General features: G+C 40.8%; 1 protein-coding gene across 3 annotated transcripts in view; it reads left to right on the top strand.

Moving 5' to 3' along the window:
* The window catches only part of CALCR (calcitonin receptor), a 176747-nt gene that overhangs the window by 121831 nt on the left and 35667 nt on the right, over positions 1-19249 (top strand). For all 3 annotated transcript variants that reach the window (XM_040549591.1, XM_040549592.1, XM_040549593.1), the window contains exons 6-7: positions 1341-1432; positions 10139-10265. In XM_040549591.1, coding sequence (XP_040405525.1) covers positions 1341-1432; positions 10139-10265 — 219 coding nt within the window. The remainder of the gene's footprint in view (positions 1-1340; positions 1433-10138; positions 10266-19249) is intronic.

The following is a 19249-nucleotide window of genomic DNA, read 5'->3' as shown; positions in this document are numbered from 1 at the left end:
ACTGTTGGCATACAAAATATGCATAGGCCTATCTTAGATTTCAGTGGTATTAGTCAAAGTGAAAGCCTGATTACCTGTTTTTTTTTGTTTGTTTGTTTTGTTTTGTTTTGTGTGTGTTTTTTTTTTCCAGCAACGCAAGACTATTGAGTTGCCCAATGGTGAGGTTCACATTAGTGTCAAAACCAGAATTGTCACTGGATGTCTTGTTCTAATGTGGTTGGAGCTGCTGAACTGTTTTCAGCTCATCTACTGCTTTCATGACTTCACAGATCTTAGTCATAAGCTCCAGGAGTCACTGGAATTGTACTCTCCAATAGGGAGAATCTGACATTTGCACCCATTTGTCATAACACAGCTACTCTACCTCCTCAGTTATTTTAGTTGAGTTTTTTGCATGTTTTCCAGCTGTGACATGTCCTTCTTAAAGTGAGGAGGCCAGAATCACACGTTTGAGATGTGGGATATAAGTTTTAAATAGAGACAAAATGATGTTCTATCCTCAGTGCCTTTCCTGATCATAGCTGACATTTTGTTTACTCTTTGGCTGTCACTACAGATTGAGACAATGATTCAGAGAACTGGCCGGATGACTTCAAGATCTTGTTCCTGACTTTGGTTGCCAGTTCTGAGTTTAGCGTTGTTTAAGCAGGGTTTAGATTGCTTATCCCTACTTTTATCTATGTTGAAGTTCACATAGTATCTTCTTGTCCCCTTGCTTAGTTATCTGAGGCCCTTCTGGAATCTATTACTATTATCTAGAAGAGCTAAGTATCGTTTGGGAACTTAGAGATTTCTCTGCATCCTCTCATCCCCAGGTCATCAATGAATTCATTGAACAAAAAGCCAGCCCCGATACCAGTCCTGAGGTCACCTAACTGACTCATCTCCATCCGAAAGTGACCATTAAACTTTTACTCCCTGCTGTTTAAGCAGCTTTCAGATGATAAAACCTTTCTTCCAATCCTGTGGCAACATGTATTTTCCTTAATATTTTTTGGTGTGGAAACTTGTCATGGGCGTTTGAAAATCAAAGTGTATTATGTCTGCTGTGCTCCCCTAGAGCTCAGGAAAGTTAACAATGCATAATGTGAGCAAGGATCTTGCCAGTGACTTCAGTGCAGCAGAAACACATCAACTTATGTAAGAAACACTTATCTCGTCTTTAGACCTTGAGTCATACTATTTAATGTATTGCTGCTATTAAAAGAATATTGCAAAAGAACTTTTTAAAGAAAAGAAGTACAAAATAGGATGTTGATTCTGTAGATTTCTCCTCAATGAGAAAAAAAATGAGTGCCTGCAAGTTGCTCATGTTTTACTTTTCTTTTTTTAAATTGCAGATGGCGTTCATACTTTATTATATGGCGATCGTTGGCCATGCTTTGTCTATAACATCCCTGTTGATTTCCCTGGCAATTTTCTTCTATTTCAAGTAAGTGTTTCTTACAAACACTCTCTCTTCTTTTGTTAAGGGATCTCATGTGGTAACCAAAGAAAAGCTTGGAAGGGGACATGGCCAGCTCTTCTGAGTGCCTTTTTATATAATCCTGACTATAAATAAATAAATAATTAAATGAACTCAGCACAGTGTTCTCTCACCACTGTGACATCTCCCAGTGATATGTAGCCAAAATCATTATGTTAGATTTATCAAGAATTGTGTAGAAGTGCAACCCATAGGGAAATGGCATAACTGTGGATGTGGTAAGGCCCTTCATTTACCATTTGCCTATTGTTCCTTGGAGGGCATGTCCAGCCCAGCCCCTGGAAGTTGCAGTGACTGCACAGAGCAGTAGCTTGAAGCCCCCAGCTCCCAAAGGACAGGAATACCCTCATCTGTTGCTGAAGGACTGATCTGCTGACTTGGGCAGGTGCTTACAAGGACTCATTGCTGTGGGTGAATCTGGCACTAGTATGTAGCCTCTCATTGTCATTCAAAGGAAAAATAGTAATTTGCTAAATCAGAACTTTAAAGGAAACTAAAATGATATTTGCTGAAAGTATTGCAACTACTGTGTGGGAACTCAAGCATTTCAGTCTTGTCATTTAGTGAACCTGTCTGCACACTATTTATTATAGCAGTGAAGGAGTGGAGGGAGCTCAGATTTGCCCTCAGACATGTAGTCACAGCTTCAGTCACTATCAGTAATGAGGGGCAATCTGTTTTCAGCTCAGGGACATGCTAAGCACACTGGAAGACACCAAAGGCACCACATTTGTAGCAGATTAAGGTCTCCAATTGTTTCTTTATTTTCAAATCACATGAAATGTTGAAGTATCTAGACATAGGTAAACCACACTCTAGCTAAAGAGGATTTCGCAATGCCAGTCACTGTAAACATGTGTATATTAGATGGCACTGGGAGACTTCTGTGGGGAAAATACTGGAGAATAAACACTGGACGAGGCCATGAACTACTGTGCATTCAGAGCTACAATGACATGCATAAGGTATATTCTTTTAAGCAAACTTTTCAAGATATGTCATTACCTTACTGTAACATTACTGTGAACTCCAGACATCCAAAAAATGGGATTGTGATGTCCATTCACAAATACTTTGGTGCAATAGAATGACATATCCAATAAAATGGCCCAGGTGGGATTGTATTATCTTACTGATTTCAGCCACAGTGCTTCTGTTATTTGCAGTAAGAGTGAGATCATTACTTCATGACCAGAGATAGGGAAGCACCCACCAGGTGCAGAATATATCTGGAGATAACTACAATGTAATCTAAAAGGCCAGGTAAAGTTTTCCAAGTTGATAGGATACTGCACATTGGGAAACAAGGCAAGAGTAATGTAAGAAACAAATACAACTGCTTCTGAATAAATAAACAGACTTGTAAACTGCTGGAATTTTATTGCCTAAAAGATCATATCATTCGAGAACATGGAAAAATCCCAAACTCTCTGAAGAATGCAGTATTCCTTGAGCAGTCAGGAATACAAGGTAAAAGGAACACTTTTTTTTTTTTTTAATCCACGATCTTCTTTATAGGGATTAAAAAAGAATAGTTGCACAATAATGGCAGCCTATGGTAATTAAAGTCCATCACTGTTGTCATTATAAGACTGTATTGTTAAGAGATTGCAATTTAGGCTGCAAGAAATTATTTAAAGTTAAGCTTGTTGATTATGCTGGCCTGTGTGACAGTAGCATTAAGCTTTTTTTACACGGGTGTCAACAGAGTTGAGAGCTTGATGAGCATTCAAAATACAGTTTTTATTTATTTGTCATCATTCTCATAGAAAGATAAATGATATTGATTTGTTACCCATCAATACATTTCAAAAGCTCAGAGACATATTTGCGATCCAAAAGTGCAGAATACTTCTAAAGATACTTTATTATCTTCCCAGCAGACATATAAAGAGCATGAGTTTTGTATACAGGCCATTATTTATTATTTTTATTTGGTTGATATTTCTGGAAAAATTAAAAAAAAAAAAGTCTCAAATCTGTCAACTTGGAACTCAAATATAATAAATACACCAAATACATTTTTTTCAGATCTTAGTGATGAAAATAGTAACTGTGAATTATGAGCAGGTTCTAAATTAACACCTTCCCACTCATGCCAAATCATGAATCTGTATATGCCTCGTTTTCAAAAAGAGGATACATTCTCCATAGAATCTTTATTTTCCAAAGCAGTTTTTCACATACTGAAATTTCCAAGTCTGTAAAGGGAAGAATTGGCATTTTTTTTTCTATTCCTTTATCTTGTAGCCTTAACTGAAAACAAAGGGTATTTTGGTAATCATTCAACTTCTTAACTCCAGTAAAGCCAAGTAATCATTATGAAGTACATGTAGTACATATTCTTTTATGACCATTTAGTTAAAAACATTTCCTATGGCTCTTGTAGTGCAGAGTTTTTATATGTCTAGATGTGCAGACTTTGTATATGTCTAGATCAACTGGCATACGTTAAATGTCTTGGAATTGGTAGATCTAATGTGTTGCTGCATAAGTGAAACACAACATGACAAACTTTACATACTGGATTATGAGATATCATCAATTTCATTAGCTGAACTTCTGAGATGTGCTTTTGGACACAAATACATATATGAAGATTTGTAGAATCATTATCACAGACCAAACACAAAATTCCAGCTTACATGTGCATAGTAATAGCAGAAATTTGGGGATAAAAAGTCCCCTTGCAGAACCCCTATATCTAGAGCACAAGGGATGGTTGTCTGGCTTTAAAAATCTGCAACGAAAGGTGCTCCACAAGATACCTGTTACAGTGCTTAAATTGTAATTTAATTGTAATTGCTTTCAATTGTAGCAAGATAGTTCCTGTATTATTTAACCTAAATCTTACATGAGGGACCTTAGCCTATTTCTGGTCCCAACTTTGATCTATATTTACCATGGCTGTCTTTTGAAATCTTCGTTGCATTTGTATTATGATAGATCCAGGTGCAAATCTGGGAAATGTATCTCTAAACAGGCCAATAGTTAAAGCTTAATGGTGCCAAATACATCTGGATCTTTTGCATCTTTTTGCAGAGGACTTATTTCCTCTTTGAGATAGTAAAGAATTGGTACATACACATGAAAACGCAAAGAGGGAATAAGTGAAACAGAAAACAATGGCTTGAGATAGAAGAGAAAAAAATTTAATGAGAGAGGGTACTAAACCAACTAATACTGAAGGAGGATATTTTCAGAAGAGAGGTTGAGATGCCCTATTACTCAGTGAAAAGCCACAAATCAGGGGTCAAGGGGACCTGGATATTCTGAACAAATTAAATCAAACTCCAAGTAATTTTACTGGCTGGGTCACTGCAGAAGTGTGGTAGGATTTTTTTTTATATCTTGGTTGGACTCATAGATACATGGGTATGTTCAGGTTATGTGCTTTCTAATAGTCATTCTTAGTAGTGTAATGCAAAGCCTCTACCTGGTTACTTCATCTGCTGCTGGTCCCTGCGAAGGTACACCATAGATGAGGGTATCCATACATGCTGGAAAAGGGTATGCTTAGTAAATTGAGAGGCCTGTTAAAAGTAGGAAAAAGCAATGGCTTGACTCTGCATAGGCTATAAGAAGAGTCTGTAAGACTACAAGCTCAAAGAGGTGAATCAAAAATACAGGTTATGAATTCTGCTAATTTCCAGAGGAGTACTTTGATGAGTGTCTGTGATAATGTGTGTTAATGGAATATAGAGATAGCTAGACACTGCCTAATGAATGGATGAATTCCCTTCCCATCTAAGATACAGAGCACAAAACCACAGCCACAGTAATGCTTTGAGAAAACTGGGGATATAAATAAATAAATAAATAATAAAATTTAATCTGATTGGAAATCTTTTACCCAGGTTCTAGAGTTGTTTGGGGCAGTAAGGACAGGATCTGGTTTAAACAGCTGCCCAAAATGGTCCAGAAAGGTGATTCCATTCTTCTGAGACCTTGCAGTGAGCAAAGCAAGGTCAGGTTGACTCACTCTGAGCTCTGAGTCATGGACTCAATCCTGACCATTCCCAAGCCATGCTCAAAGACTCATCTTGCAACAGCCTTCCTGACAGCAGCACACCTCCTCTCTCCTCCTTTTCCTCCTACTTATCCTTTGCTTTTAATGACTAATCCATGACACAAAGATTACAGGAAGAAGTAGAAAAGGGAATTAAAACAAAGCACTGCAAAATGGGAGGACAAAGAGGAAACCAAACTAAGATCATAAGAAGGTTAGAGTAAAGCTGCACGGGAGCAGGCTTCTTGTTACCTTCACCTATTTCCTTTCATCTGGATATGGAGTGATAGATTATTTGACCTTCAGTAGAAGGCAAGCTGCCAATCAGATGGTTGATCGAATAGCAAGAGATGGTTTCAGAGCTTTACAGTAGCCTTTGACTGCAGAGGCAGCAATGAATAGCTTGCAGCGGTTGCTGTTTCAAAATGTGAGAGAAAATTCTTCCCACATATAAGTCTTTCCTGGCAGAAATTTATTTTTGTTTCAGTTTGGGGTATCTAGAGTTATAATGATCTGGCACCACAGATGTTGCAGTAATTTTGGAAGGGAATACTGAATCAGTAGCGATGAGCATTGCTAAGCAATACTCAGTTATAACAGGAGACAGAGTATTCATGAAGTGGATTGCCTAACAGTCACATGCACCATAACAGTGTTGCAATATTTTTATAGTTGCAGACTGACACCCCATTATCTTATAAGGTAAAATGCAAAAGCAAAAAGGGACTCTCTTGCTCCAAATCACTTCCAATTTAATTATTAAAACAAATGCATTTTTGTAAAGATAGTTTGGGAGTACAGTAAGTTTAGATTTGCCAGAACAATAGATGATGTGTTGTGAATGTACTTGCAGTTTTAATTGTTGCTGTGGCTTTTAAAGAAAGTTGAAGAAAAATAATGTATGGAAGAATGATTTGTAGTAGTTTGCTGTAGTTTTCCCCAGGGAGAACATAGTAGAAAGCATGAAAATAATTGTTTGAAAACTAAACATGTGTCTAGGAGATGGAAAATAACTGGCTGGGGGTGAAAATCAGTGTTCTCAATATTCATGAATGAGAACTGATGACAGATTCAAAGAGCAGATCTATAAAGAAAATAATGTCAAAAGCCCTTGGTGGTCGATATCATAAATGCAACAGAGAAGTGGAGACAGGAACTCAAAATAAGAGTGTCTGTGTGTAGGTAGGAAAAATTGGAGAAAAGTGAAACACAGGAGAAACATGAAAAACTGAAGGAGACACCAAAAGTCTGAGCTAAGAGAGATCAGAGAAGTAGAACATTACAGATGATTGTCAAAACCAGCAGCGAGGATGAGCTTGGTTTTACTAGGAAGGTAGTATTACAAATATTACAAACTTTGCTGAGAATAGTTTCATGGGCAAGGCAAGATGGGTAGATGGGAAAGACTAGAACTGAAAAAGATGATTTACAGACAGGAATTGCTGTTTTTTTTTTTTGTTTGTTTGTTTGTTTTCAATGAGATAAGAGATCAATAGGAGAAAGGAGTTGGAATTATAGAGGGTAGTTACCCTCTACAACTGGTAAGACAAATTGGACCACAGGTGCAGCTGAAAATTAGAAAAGACAAACTTTCCTTTGTAAGGGGAGAAGCTGAGAAAGAGATGTTAAAGAGAAGATTGATGTTTTGAAGGGCACTGGATGAGATAGGCTTACAGAAGTAAATGGGAAGTATAGAAAATGAGAGTGGATGTAGAATATTCCATATTTGCAACTGATTTCCAGTTTCCAGGGGGAGGGGGAAGTGCAGTCCTGTGCAGAGATAGAAAGGTAAAGGAAAAAGAGGGACTGAGAAATAAAACTAAGTGAACAGATCATTTGGGCAGAAGATAAGAGATTAAAGAAGCATTTACTTGGGGGATGGCGAAGATGAGGGAAAAGAGAACGGTTTTGTAGGCAGAATTCAGGCTCACTGCAGACATTCCATGAGAAAATTGCACAAGCAGAGCAGAAGCAGAAGTATTGGGGCATGGTGGCATTGGGAGCTGGCAGGATGGACTTTGAAGGGAGGAAAAAGACAAGATCAAAATAAAGCAGGGAGAAAATCAGCAACCAAATATCTCAGGAAGATGAGACTGAGAGCAGCCGATGGACCAGGAAGGGCAAATGAATGACAAACATGATTCAGGAGGAAACGAGCCAGCTGGAGAGGGAAAGCCCTGCGGCAGGCAGGACAGAGCAAAGGAAGTTCTCTTCTCAGTGCAGACCAAGTCAGGAGGGTTCTGTTGCCATTTCGGTGGAGAACACTAAGAGTCAAATAAAAAAGTGAGGTTAGGGAAATATAAACTTAATGATCCAGATGGATCATTAACATGAAAGCTGGAATCAAGGAAGAAACGTGGGGGAGACTGTGAGGAAAGGATGAGGACAACTCAAGAGTAAAACTAGGAGAGGAAAGCAGGCAGGGAAAGGAGCGTGGACAACAGATGAAGGCAACGTGCATGGAAGGACAGTCCAATTTCATAGAGGAGTAAGACTGGGAAAAGCCAAAAGGAGAAGTGAGGAATGACAAGAATGGGAGTGAAAGCCCACGTACATGGCAGAAATTACCACAAAAGGCTGTCCCTCCATACCAGTGGCCACACAGAGAGGCATCTGGACAGACAAGGGCTGTCTTTGTGGCTAGGAGCTGAAGAAGCTGCTCTAAATGACAGGGAAATTTTATTTTACTGGGGACTGGTTGGGGGTTACCAGGACTGCGAGAGAAAGAGGGAGGGTAAAGCGTACATGGTAGTGTCTCAAGACAAGTGGCACCAGTAGTTTCAATAAAGGTGATGGAGAATGGGAAGAAAGGAAGAACCAGGACTAGACAAATACTACCAGAGCCAAGGAGCTGAAAAGGAAAATTAGGCTAGATTTGTGGTAGGGACGAATACAGGTGCAACAAGCATAATAACACACTGTAGGAAAGGTCAGTCCAAAGAACAGTCTGTTTTGCCCAACATCCTGTCCTACAGTTGGTCAAACTAAAGGAGTGCCTAGCCCCATATCTTGTGCTCAACAGTTCACAGTAGATGATGCTGAAAGAATACAAAATCAGGGTAAATGTAAAGAGATACTGTTCCTCTTAGTCCCAGGAGCCTCCATCTCCTGGACATTCTGAACCAAAGAGGTTCTTGGTGAATAAGGAAAATGACAACACTGATGAGCATTGCAGGATGATGATGACCATAACCAGGAAGAGAATCTCAGGCTAAAGGAAGAATTCCATCCCGTGACTCAGAAAAAAGGTGCAAAGAGAAGTAAGGATAAATGGCAGGTGACTGAGGAGGAGAAAAAAGAAAGAGAAGAGAAGAGAAGAGAAGAGAGGAAAGGAAAGGAAAGGAAAGGAAAGGAAAGGAAAGGAAAGGAAAGGAAAGGAAAGGAAAGGAAAGGAAAGGAAAGGAAAGGAAAGGAAAGGAAAGGAGCGGAAAGGAAAGGAGCGGAAAGGAGCGGAAAGGAAAGGAAGGAAAGGAAAAAAGGAAAGAAAAGGAAAAGAAAAGAAAAAAGGAAAAAGAAAGAGAAAGAAAGAAAAAGAAAGAAAGAAAAAGAAAAAGAAAAAAAAAACAGGCAAATAAGCAGAAAAAAAAAGTTCAATTGGTTAGATTAGCTCTCTGATTTTAGAAAAAGTGCATTCTGCATTAGCCTCCACACACAGAGCAGCTGAAAGTCACAGCCAGCGTACAGCTTCAGACCATAAAAGACTGACTGCTACTGCCGAGGGTGAGGCTTGCCTCACTGAGAAGCAATATTTGCTCTTCTTAGCTGTTCTTTTACCTACAGGTTTTGCCTTCTTAGTCTCAGTGATCACTGAAGGCAGACATCACAGCATTATCTAACAACTCCACGATTGCCTTTCTGCAATCACCTCCTGCCAGACCTGGGCTGAGCTCCCGGGTGTGGAGTGCTGCAGAGGCGTTGTTCTCTGCTCAGGGGTAGCCGAGGAGCTGGCGTGAGGATTTGGGTAGGAATTAGAAAGGCAAGAGGGTTCAAATCTGAAAGTGCAGTCACGATTTGGTTGCACAAGAATTCTGTGAACTTGTGAAATTCTGCTACCCACAATAGCAGGGATCCCTCCACCCCCGATTGCTGCTCCCTCTGAGCTGGAAAACAACCTCTTCTGGCTTTGGATCTCAGCTGCCATCGAAACATGCAGGATACTATCCCAAATCCCCCTGAAATTTAAGGGGATTCAAGCACAATGTTCCCATCCTGCCTCGCCACTAATTCCTAACGTAGCAAATAATTTTCATCTGAATATTTGGGAAATCAAGTCTCCAGGGAACGGTTACTTATCGAGCAGTATTCCTGATGTTCACTGCTTGCATCACATGCATCTAATAATTCTCAGGGTTCTGCTTCAGCACTTAATATCTTGATTACCATGAAATAAAGAAAGGCATCAAGGGCTGAGAAAGTAGCCGGATGACTCTTTACACCATGGTCTAAAAAGCATGTGGTACTAAACAGGTGTAAAAACAAAAACAAAAGAAATTTGTCAGAGGTTATGGCTGCAATGCAAGGCATGTATTTTCCAATTATGACTTGCCAAAAGGCATTCTTGAGAAACTGTTGCCAGAAAGAGCTTGTTAAAGTGACTTCAGAGGAAAAATACTAATTTACATTGTGTGCTACATATTTTTCAGGAGCCTCAGCTGTCAAAGGATAACACTGCATAAGAATTTGTTTTTTTCTTATGTGCTGAACTCCGTGTTTACAATTGCCCACCTCATCGCTGTTGTGCCTAACCCAGGCCTTGTAAAGAGGGATCCAGTAAGTACTGCATGACTCCTTCTTTTCCTCTTAACCCCCAAATAAAATTGCTATGGCCACAAAACCAAGCATACCCATTCACTAGTTAATGATAGCCATCTGGTGAAACAGGCACAGAGGGCACAGATTCTGAGAATCTCACTCGACCTTTCTCAGATCTTTCACCCAGCAATAAAAGTCTTTGAATTTGGTACAAGAGGAAAAAGCCTCAGACTTGCTCCAGCCTGCCTGTTCATGCAATTTTGTGTCAGATCCCCACTGCTCTTATCAGCAGCTACCTGACATTTCCCAGCAAAGCCCCCCCAAGGACAGATGCTTGGGCTGGCCAACTGGCCTTTCTCACAGGCACACATGGCAGGGTTGGAGAGGGATATGGCTTTCTTCAACCCCCCCTCAAAATCTGTTCACTGCATTTTTTCTTAAATCAGAGTGGTAGCTTGGCTCCTTCCTCTTAGATAGCAGTACAAACAGAGCCAACCCTCAGCTGATGAATATTCATGGCAGATCTCAGTCACCCAGCTCTGATCTTGCTCTCTAACAGAGCCACTGCTTTGTGCTCGCAGCCCTGGCTGATGAGAAATTAATGCGAGCCTGGGAATCTCTCAAGTTATGTCACAACACTGATCAGCTCGTCTTCTAATAAGATCGTTCAATTATGGCTCAACCAGTTATCTGCTTCCAATTTTGTGAAAGCAATTAAAGATTGGCACCTGATATTATCTGATCGCGTGTGTGTCTCAGACGTGTGCTATCAGTTAAGTAAGCTAATTAAAGCAGGAAATATATAGACTAAAGAAAAGATCACCAGTTCCAGGGACCATGTGGAGATTAAAAAAATAGAACAGCAAAAGAATAATTAAAATATCACACATTTTGTTTCCCTTTACTGCATAGCATCATCTGTGCATGTCCTCTGCAAGAGATGAAGTGAAAATACAGTTGATATTTGAACATACACTGCTGGCACATAGTATCAGGCACCTAAATTGAAGATCTTTACCTCAGGGTTAAGAATGATACTTCCTGACAGCAGAAGTAAATAATCTGAAGTGGTTTCAATTAAAAGCTGAGGTCACAGCAAGGACTCCTGTCCTGTAAGATTTCATTAAAAATCTGTATCCAGTGCCTTGGGGCTAGATCCTTCTTTGGAGTGAATTCTGGTCCCCAGTTAAGTCAATGACAAAAACCTCTCAGAGGCTTTGTTAAAGCCACGTAGGCACAGCACAGATGATGGGGCGCTGAGCATCACCGGATGAAAACCCCCACCTCCATTGCTATGGCAGTGGGCACTATAGGATTACAGAAGTGATTACATTCGGAGCCAGAGCTGCCCCAGAGCAGTGCAGTCACCTTTCAGGTCACGGGCCAGACTACAGAGAGGGCCCAGGCTGCTCAATGCACTCCAGATCCCAAAGAAATCAACAGACGGAAATCAGTCAAGTGAATGCCTTTCACTGATGTTGGGTTAGCAAGCCTGGCCTCAGCTGTTCAGCTAGGCACATACTTAATTGCTTTGATGAACAAAGGCTTTATTTTGCACTTTCTTCTTCCAAACACAATTTGTATGTGTTTGGCTCAGCAGAGAATTGCTGTCTAGAGGTGAGATATAAAACTGGGGGAAAGAGGATCTGGAGTCTACTCTTTTCATTCTGATATGGGATGAGAGTACACTCACTGCTTGGTCTTACCTCACTTGCTAATGTGTTCAAACCAACGTGCTCAAACCAGACCAATGTGTCTACCAGCATGACTAGAAAGTGTATTCTGTTATTTTAGTGGACTTGTAAATACATGATTGGGAAAAGAAAATGAACTGCCATGGTGAAAACACATCTAGTCTCAATATGAGTATTTGAAGACTTAAATTTATGTTGAAAAAAAAAAAAAAAAGATTCCACCAGATAGATTCCCATAGCATTTTTATTTTAAAGCTGATTAACAGAGCAAATGAAGGCTTTATAGTTTGTATTTTTCCATGCCTGCTACATCCTCTGCTTTATTAAGTCCATTTTAAGACAACTACTTGTGACTTTCTGTAGTTTGCTGCATTTATCCACTTTCCTCCTGTGTGTCTTCTGAGCTTGACAGGCCTGTGTGTGTGTGGCTCCTACTTCAAATATACACAGAAATACTGAAGTCTGTAGAAGGAATTTCAAAGAGTCACAGATACCATTTATTTATGGCCATATACAAAGATGAAGTTGATAGTTCTTACTCAGCAAAATAATAAATGTGTTTCCACCCCAGTATCTCCTGCTTCTTTTTCCTGCCTAAAGTTTCACAACGGATTTTAAATATGCAATGTCATGGGAAAAGATTTACAATGAATACATACTTACAAGGATATCAACAAATCCATACCCTTTGCAAAGAAGAAAGAAGGTTCTGTTAAATAACCAAGAGAAAAGACAGGAAAAGAGGAAATTCATCTGCAACACCATTGTCCCTGGATCTAGATACAAAAGACATGACACAATCCAAAGAATCATTTACATGAGGAGAGCTCATATTGCATCCTTACATACAGTTTGCTGCAAAGATTGTTATGACTGTTCTACTCATGTAAAATGGTAAGTCAAACCACTTTCTCAATACATCTTAATTTTATTTTTCTCCTGCTTTCTGGTTATGTAATTCTCTCTCTCTCTCAGATTTTTCTGGATCTGAAATTAGGGAAGAGAATGAAGATGTGAGCCCAGATGGCTGTACAAGAAGCAAAGAAAAAGGTTCAGGGGCACTTGAACAAAAAGAAACAGGAACACATACATGAACACTTGCATAAATATATTGAAAAGCATTGTGTGAGCTAATTTTTTGCATCTTGTATCTGAAGTAGCAACTGCATTAATTATAATGTTACTGGAACAGATTTTATAGGAAGGTGTATCTTCTTTTTTGGGAATGACATACTGAAGAAGGGTGATCTGTGAACAACACATTATGTTCTCTAATAAAAAGTCTGGAAATATAAATAAAAATCTTGCTGCCTAATCTTTTAATTTCAGCCTCGTATATCAGATCTGTATTTGTCATTTTTCTTATTCCACAGACTGGTAATTTTAATACTGAATACTGATGGAGATAAAGGAAGATACAGCTAAAGACTGGAGGGATAGCTCTGCTAATGAGAAACCGAATGATTGATCAGCTCCATGGGCACCAGTATGTTTGTAGATGGGACTATGTTTGGCCACAAGTCAGTATTTAGAAATGCTTAAGGAAGAGCTCTAAGAGATCTTATTGCATTTTTATCCCTTCAATTCAAATTCAATTGGTTTTACAGAGTCAATATCAAGGAGCAGTGCTCCCCTGGGAGCTCCTGGGAGCCCTGTGTGGGCTCAGCTCTTGCTGAGATGGAGAATGCCCCGGACATGGAGTATGAAACACTGATGCCTGTTCTTGCCTCCTTGTATACTTTAAAGATCCTGAGCTGGTTTACCACTCTACCTGATGAAGCAGTGTGTTCTTCCTCCCTCTAACAGGACCAGCAGCATGCAGTCCCTTCCCTTTCCCAAGCATTTCCCATTAGCATTTCTGTCTATAAAGCAAGGCCACGGTAGTAATAATTTTTAAAGAATTAGTATTCTCATGGACACTAAAGCACTGTCAATAATATCACCAGTGAGTAATTAAACTGAAAATTATGACTGCCCAGTCATATTAGGCTTTCCTCCCTGTCAGGGTAAAACAGTGGAAATAAAAAGCTGAGTTGTGTGGAAAGATGGAGTGTACAAAATGTAGTTACTGTGATTTGTGGGGTTTCAACACTGTTGACTTTCCCTGTTCTCAAAGGAATAAGCAGGGAATGAGAGCCAAGAAGACAAAGGAGATTCACAGCATTTCAGGAACAGTGTTAATTTTAGGTCTTTGCACCACATAAGTGTTATCTTCCTCAGTATTACTGACACATTTTGTATCTTGTTTTCAATTCTTTCTGATGTAGACTGGCAGAGCCTTGGGGCTTTTAAAATGTGTGTTTCTTAAATGGGAAGTCCATGGCTGATACCAAGGAAGATAAACGGAAAAATGCTGGTCTGTGTGACTTGTGTTTGCCTCAGTAGTCCCAGCAGTCCCCAAGGGAGACATCAGGGTAGAGCTCCACAAAGGAGAAGGGCACTTTGATCCTCTGAGTTGTTTCACGTGCTATGCCTGGGGTAAAGCTTCAGGAGGCTCCATTCTTGTTAAATTAAATTGATTCTTCATTGCAGTAACTATTTCCAGAGCTTTCCTGTCACTCTCAAAGCATCTCCAGAGGCTTTCATCTTAGTACATCTTTTTCTTCATCCTATTTGTAGGTAGATTGCTTACAGGGGCCTCTGCAGCCAGTGTAGCCCCAAAGAGATTACTGAAAGCTATTCTAGAGTATTGTATACATGCAAAAGGGAACAAAGACCAAACTGGTAGCAGGGAATTACTGACCAGCGCCTAGCGGTCATGCCTCCTGAGTCTTCTAGTGTATCTTCTACAAAGGGTCAATGTTCTTGTGAAAACTGTGGTTGCCTTCCCTAGGAGCCTTTCATGAAGGCTATATGTGAAGATATATGTGAATTTGTACAAATTTGTACAGATTTTGTGCATTTGCAAATTATATTTGTGTGTTAACTTCACTAGTACAAACTGGCTCAGCAAGGTTGGCCTGGGGAGAATAAAATGTATTACTTGCTTTTGTGTAAGTCAAAGAGGGACACAGTTGGTCTCCAGTTATGCCAGTTGCAAGCTCTGTTGAACTCGAAGGGTTTCCACCAATTGTGTGTCTCACCAAGCTGTGTTCAGTGATGAAATTCTGGTACCTTTTGTTCTGCTCCCAAGTGAGCACAAGTGCCTATGTGGGCAAGTGAACCAAATGCTTTAATCCATCAATTACAAGCAAAGGACTGAGGCTGTGCTTAGGACTCTACAGGTGCCCCAAAATAATATTTTTTGACATTTCAAATAAATAACCAAATCCCATCCATTTTCCTTTCCCTGGGCTGGTACGCGAACACCAGCATTCAAGCTGAGGCTGGTGCATTCAGAATTCAGGTATCCCACCCCTCCCAGTTTCCCCAGTGACAGCTGCCTGTCTCGTAATTAGCGTTTGCCAGGAAAGTAGAGTAAAGCAGGTATTTGACTGGTACAAGGTCTTTCCTGACACAGTAAATGCTATACCATAGATAGGAGAGTCACAAACTGTCTTTTGAAACAGGAACCAGTGTAGTCCCTAACATCTTTATATATATATATATATGTATATATATATATACACACATATATATTTATTTTTTTAAGAAAAAAGGATGTCACGGGTAATGACATGGGAAATCAGTAGAAAGAGAGGGAGATCAGGAGCCAAGGACCGTTTCCAAATTGTACCACAAAGCACTATGTCACATTTCTGAGGTTCATCAATGCAGTGGCTGAGCCCGTGAGAGGTGCAGACAGGCACAGTCCCTGATGTGCATGTGTCTAGATAAGAGGGGCATCATTCACTATCACTGTCCCTCAGGAGGCAACCATCCTGCTACCGTTGCATTTCTCTAGCATCATCAGAATTGCATTTCTCAGGGTATAATTCACTTCTTTTCTCAGAATTGCATTTCTCAGGGTATAATTCACAGCATTCACTGTCTCTCCCTCACCAATCCTGCCCAGCCCTGCTAAGACACAGAGGTGAGGAAAACGGAGCAGTACTGTGCAGGATATGCTGGGACAGGATCTCCTGCTCTCCAGCTCCTGCTGGAGATCTGCTGCTCTCTCGTGCCTGTGAACAAAGGCAGGTTTCCTCCAAGGGGGAGTGACCCTCCTCAGAGGCAGAGAATGGTTGTGGCTTTGGTTCAGGAATGTATATTCACCTTCAAGAGGATGAGTAGTAATGGCATAACACTGCGGTAATTCAAATGTAAATCCGAATTTCTTCTTCCATCCTCAGAAAGATCAAGTCTTCTCCCTTCCATGAAGTTCAATTAGATTAATGCAGAATAAGGGGCATTGTGAATTCAGAAGCAGCCAATATTCAAAGAACTCCAACAAATTTTCAGGCTGGAATAATATCTGCATTCATTTTAAGACAGAGCTGTCAGGGTCTAAATGGCATGAAACAGAGCAGTAATTCCCATCATTTTTTCCCAAGGTCTTTATATTCTTGTTTATATGCTCAAAACTCCCGGAGTAATGGAGGAAACAAAGTACCGTGTAATCCTGGTGGTGTCAGATTCACTGATGGGATGTGCCATGCCATGCCCAGAATATGAAGTACGGATGATTAAAGGACATTCACAGCATTCAGAAATGACACTTCTGTGAAGAACACTTGTGGTTTGTATGGAACAACTATATCTGGACTGAAAAGAAGTCAGCCAGCCACCATCTCTGAGAAGGATCTGAGCTTTCTCAACAAAGTTATTATGATTGCTTTCTCAATGGGAAAGCACCATCAAATTAACAGCTGGCATCAGGAAGGGAAAAAAAAAAGGTTTAAGAGACTAAGAATAAGTATTTATTTTGGGACAGATTTCCTCATCTTGCTTTCCTCAATAATTATTCCGTCTACACTGCAGTTGCTTTCCCTTCTTTTAAAGCAGTATCTTTTAGTAGGCTCAGGTATAAAAACTGTTACAGCATCATGGAGGAAGGGATGATAGCTTTCATGTAGCCCAGCCCCAAGGTGTTTCTTGTCAAAATAACCCAGACTCCATCAGGCCCATTGGGTGGTATTTCTGCAGTGTTTTTCCTACACGTGACCACTCATTTAGAAGGCTGAGTGATATTTCCTCCAGAAATGTGATTCCGGAAGGCCTCTTGTACTGCAAAATCCATCACGGTCCTGAAGCTGAAGGCATCAGATGCTGGGGCTTGTTCCCAGGTCTTTGGGCTGCATCTTTTCTGCTTAGGTAAGGAAGACCCACACACTCAGCATGGATCGGGACCAAACTGCAGATTTAAATGTCCCCATGAAAAGTCTGATTTAACCTGTCGGTCTGCCAAGTCTTTACACATCTGCACTGTCTGTGGACCCTGAAGGTGCTTCCACCGTGGCAGTGAGAAGTGAGCACACCCAGAAAAACCATTGCCAACATCAGCAAAGTCTCTGCATCCCCAGTCTTGCTGTGTAACACCTTTCGTTAAATTTCCTGCTGTTGTTTCCCAGGAAATCCTTCCTAACGTGCTGCACGTTTAGCAGTTCCATTAAGCTCACAAGGCTATCTAGTATGCAGAAGGGGAAGCCACCTCTCCAGTTTGCTCTCCTCAGCTGACCCAGCAGTTCTCTTGTCTGGCCACAGTGGCCATGAGCAGCCACCAGGGGTTTCACATGAGCTTGTCATAGCAAAGCACCTTCTGGCTGTATGTGCAGGATGAGTGGATCTTCTATAGATTTGTGCTCAAATTCATGATGTTCACTCAGAACGGCTGTACAAGAAAGGTGTGCATATTTTACCCTGAGAAGTGAACAGCAGTAGTCTCTGGAAGGCTGTTGGTACTTTATAGTGTGGAGTTGTGCTTGACTGATTTCTAACACCAACCCCTGGCAGCAGGTCACCCCAGAAAATACATTGGAGCAGAGTCTGAATGTATCTAGAGAGTTAAACATCCATAAGTGTTTAAGCTCAGGTGTGGCTTACTTACACTTGGACATGTATAGTGTAGACGTGTACAGCTGAGCTACTCACCCCATGCTCCTTTTAGCCAAAGGTAGACATAAGCACACTCAAGGCACAATCTATCTCGCTTATTTTGGATATCTCATTTAGGATGAGCTAATTTTTGCTTTAATCTCCATCAGCTGTACTGAGTCAGTATCTTTTGACTACAGGAGAGACCACCTAGGTATCTGTACTTCATCTCACAGAACCTAGTTGTAGCATTAGAAAATCCCTGGAGCATTTAACGGGATCATGGAGTGGTTAGAGCCATGTCATCAAGCTTATATATGCATCTAGTCCCCAGGAAATACAGGCCTATATCTTACACCTCAAACCTAAGCATAAGTATAATTATATAGGTTGCTAGAGGTACTCCATGCAACATTAAACTGGACTGGCTCAGGGCGTGACAACAGCATGTCCAGAGCAGACAGAGCTTGGGTACGGCTGCAAAACCAGCTCAAGGCACTGCATGAGCATTTTTGGGTAGTAACTTCTCCCATGTCCCAGCCTCCTTTGTCCAGTGACTTGTGCTCAGGTGTGACAATGGAGGAGAGGTGCCTGAAATAATGCAAGCTCTTACACCTTTCATTGAGGATGACCTCCCATCATTGTGAGAAGATGGCAGTGGATCTTGTGAGTGCTTTGACTCCTTTCCAGTCCAAATGAACAGTAGGTCAAGTGTTTACTATTTTTTAGGTTACCCTGACTGCCTCTGTCAGTCCAGTTTCTTTTTGAGATTCCTTCCTGAAAAGCTGCCTGCCTCTGACAACCCCGGTGCCTGCTCAGAGACCAAGCTAATTAAACCAGCTGAGCACGAGGAGGCTGCCCTTTGCTCCGCCTCGCACCCTGCTTGCTGCGGTACCAGTGTCCCTCACACACCAGCAGTGCTGGGTGCACCACATGGACCCCATGGGAGCTGGGCCCTGTCCTGAAGTATTCAAAGCTACAGCCCCAGGAGAGCAATCGCTATGGCAGGATGCATGGATGAGGCTGGATTAATCACTGTCCGGGGTGCCTAATTCTGGGCTGGCTGCTTCTCTGGAGTGTAGGCATGGACAGGGATGCTGTTAAAAATATCTCTCATTGCATAATTCCATATTTTGTCTGCTTGTAACACAAAACCTAGGATCCCTCTGAACAATTGTGTACATTTTGTTCTGTAAATGGTTTAAAAGTATATTAAAACATTAATCTTAGCCTGAGCCCCTGTGTGCCAGGTTTCTGACTGGAACACAATTTAACAGATGACTCATAGTAGATATATTGTATAATGGTATGACGTTCTGATAGTCGGTGATTTACAGCTACAATACTTAGCACTGTCTTGCTTTGGAAAGTCCTTTTATTGCTTATTTGTGTAAC

Source organism: Cygnus olor, chromosome 2 (genome assembly GCF_009769625.2).
Source record: "Cygnus olor isolate bCygOlo1 chromosome 2, bCygOlo1.pri.v2, whole genome shotgun sequence".
Lineage (NCBI taxonomy): Eukaryota > Metazoa > Chordata > Aves > Anseriformes > Anatidae > Cygnus > Cygnus olor.
This window is presented reverse-complemented; position numbering and strand designations above follow the sequence as displayed.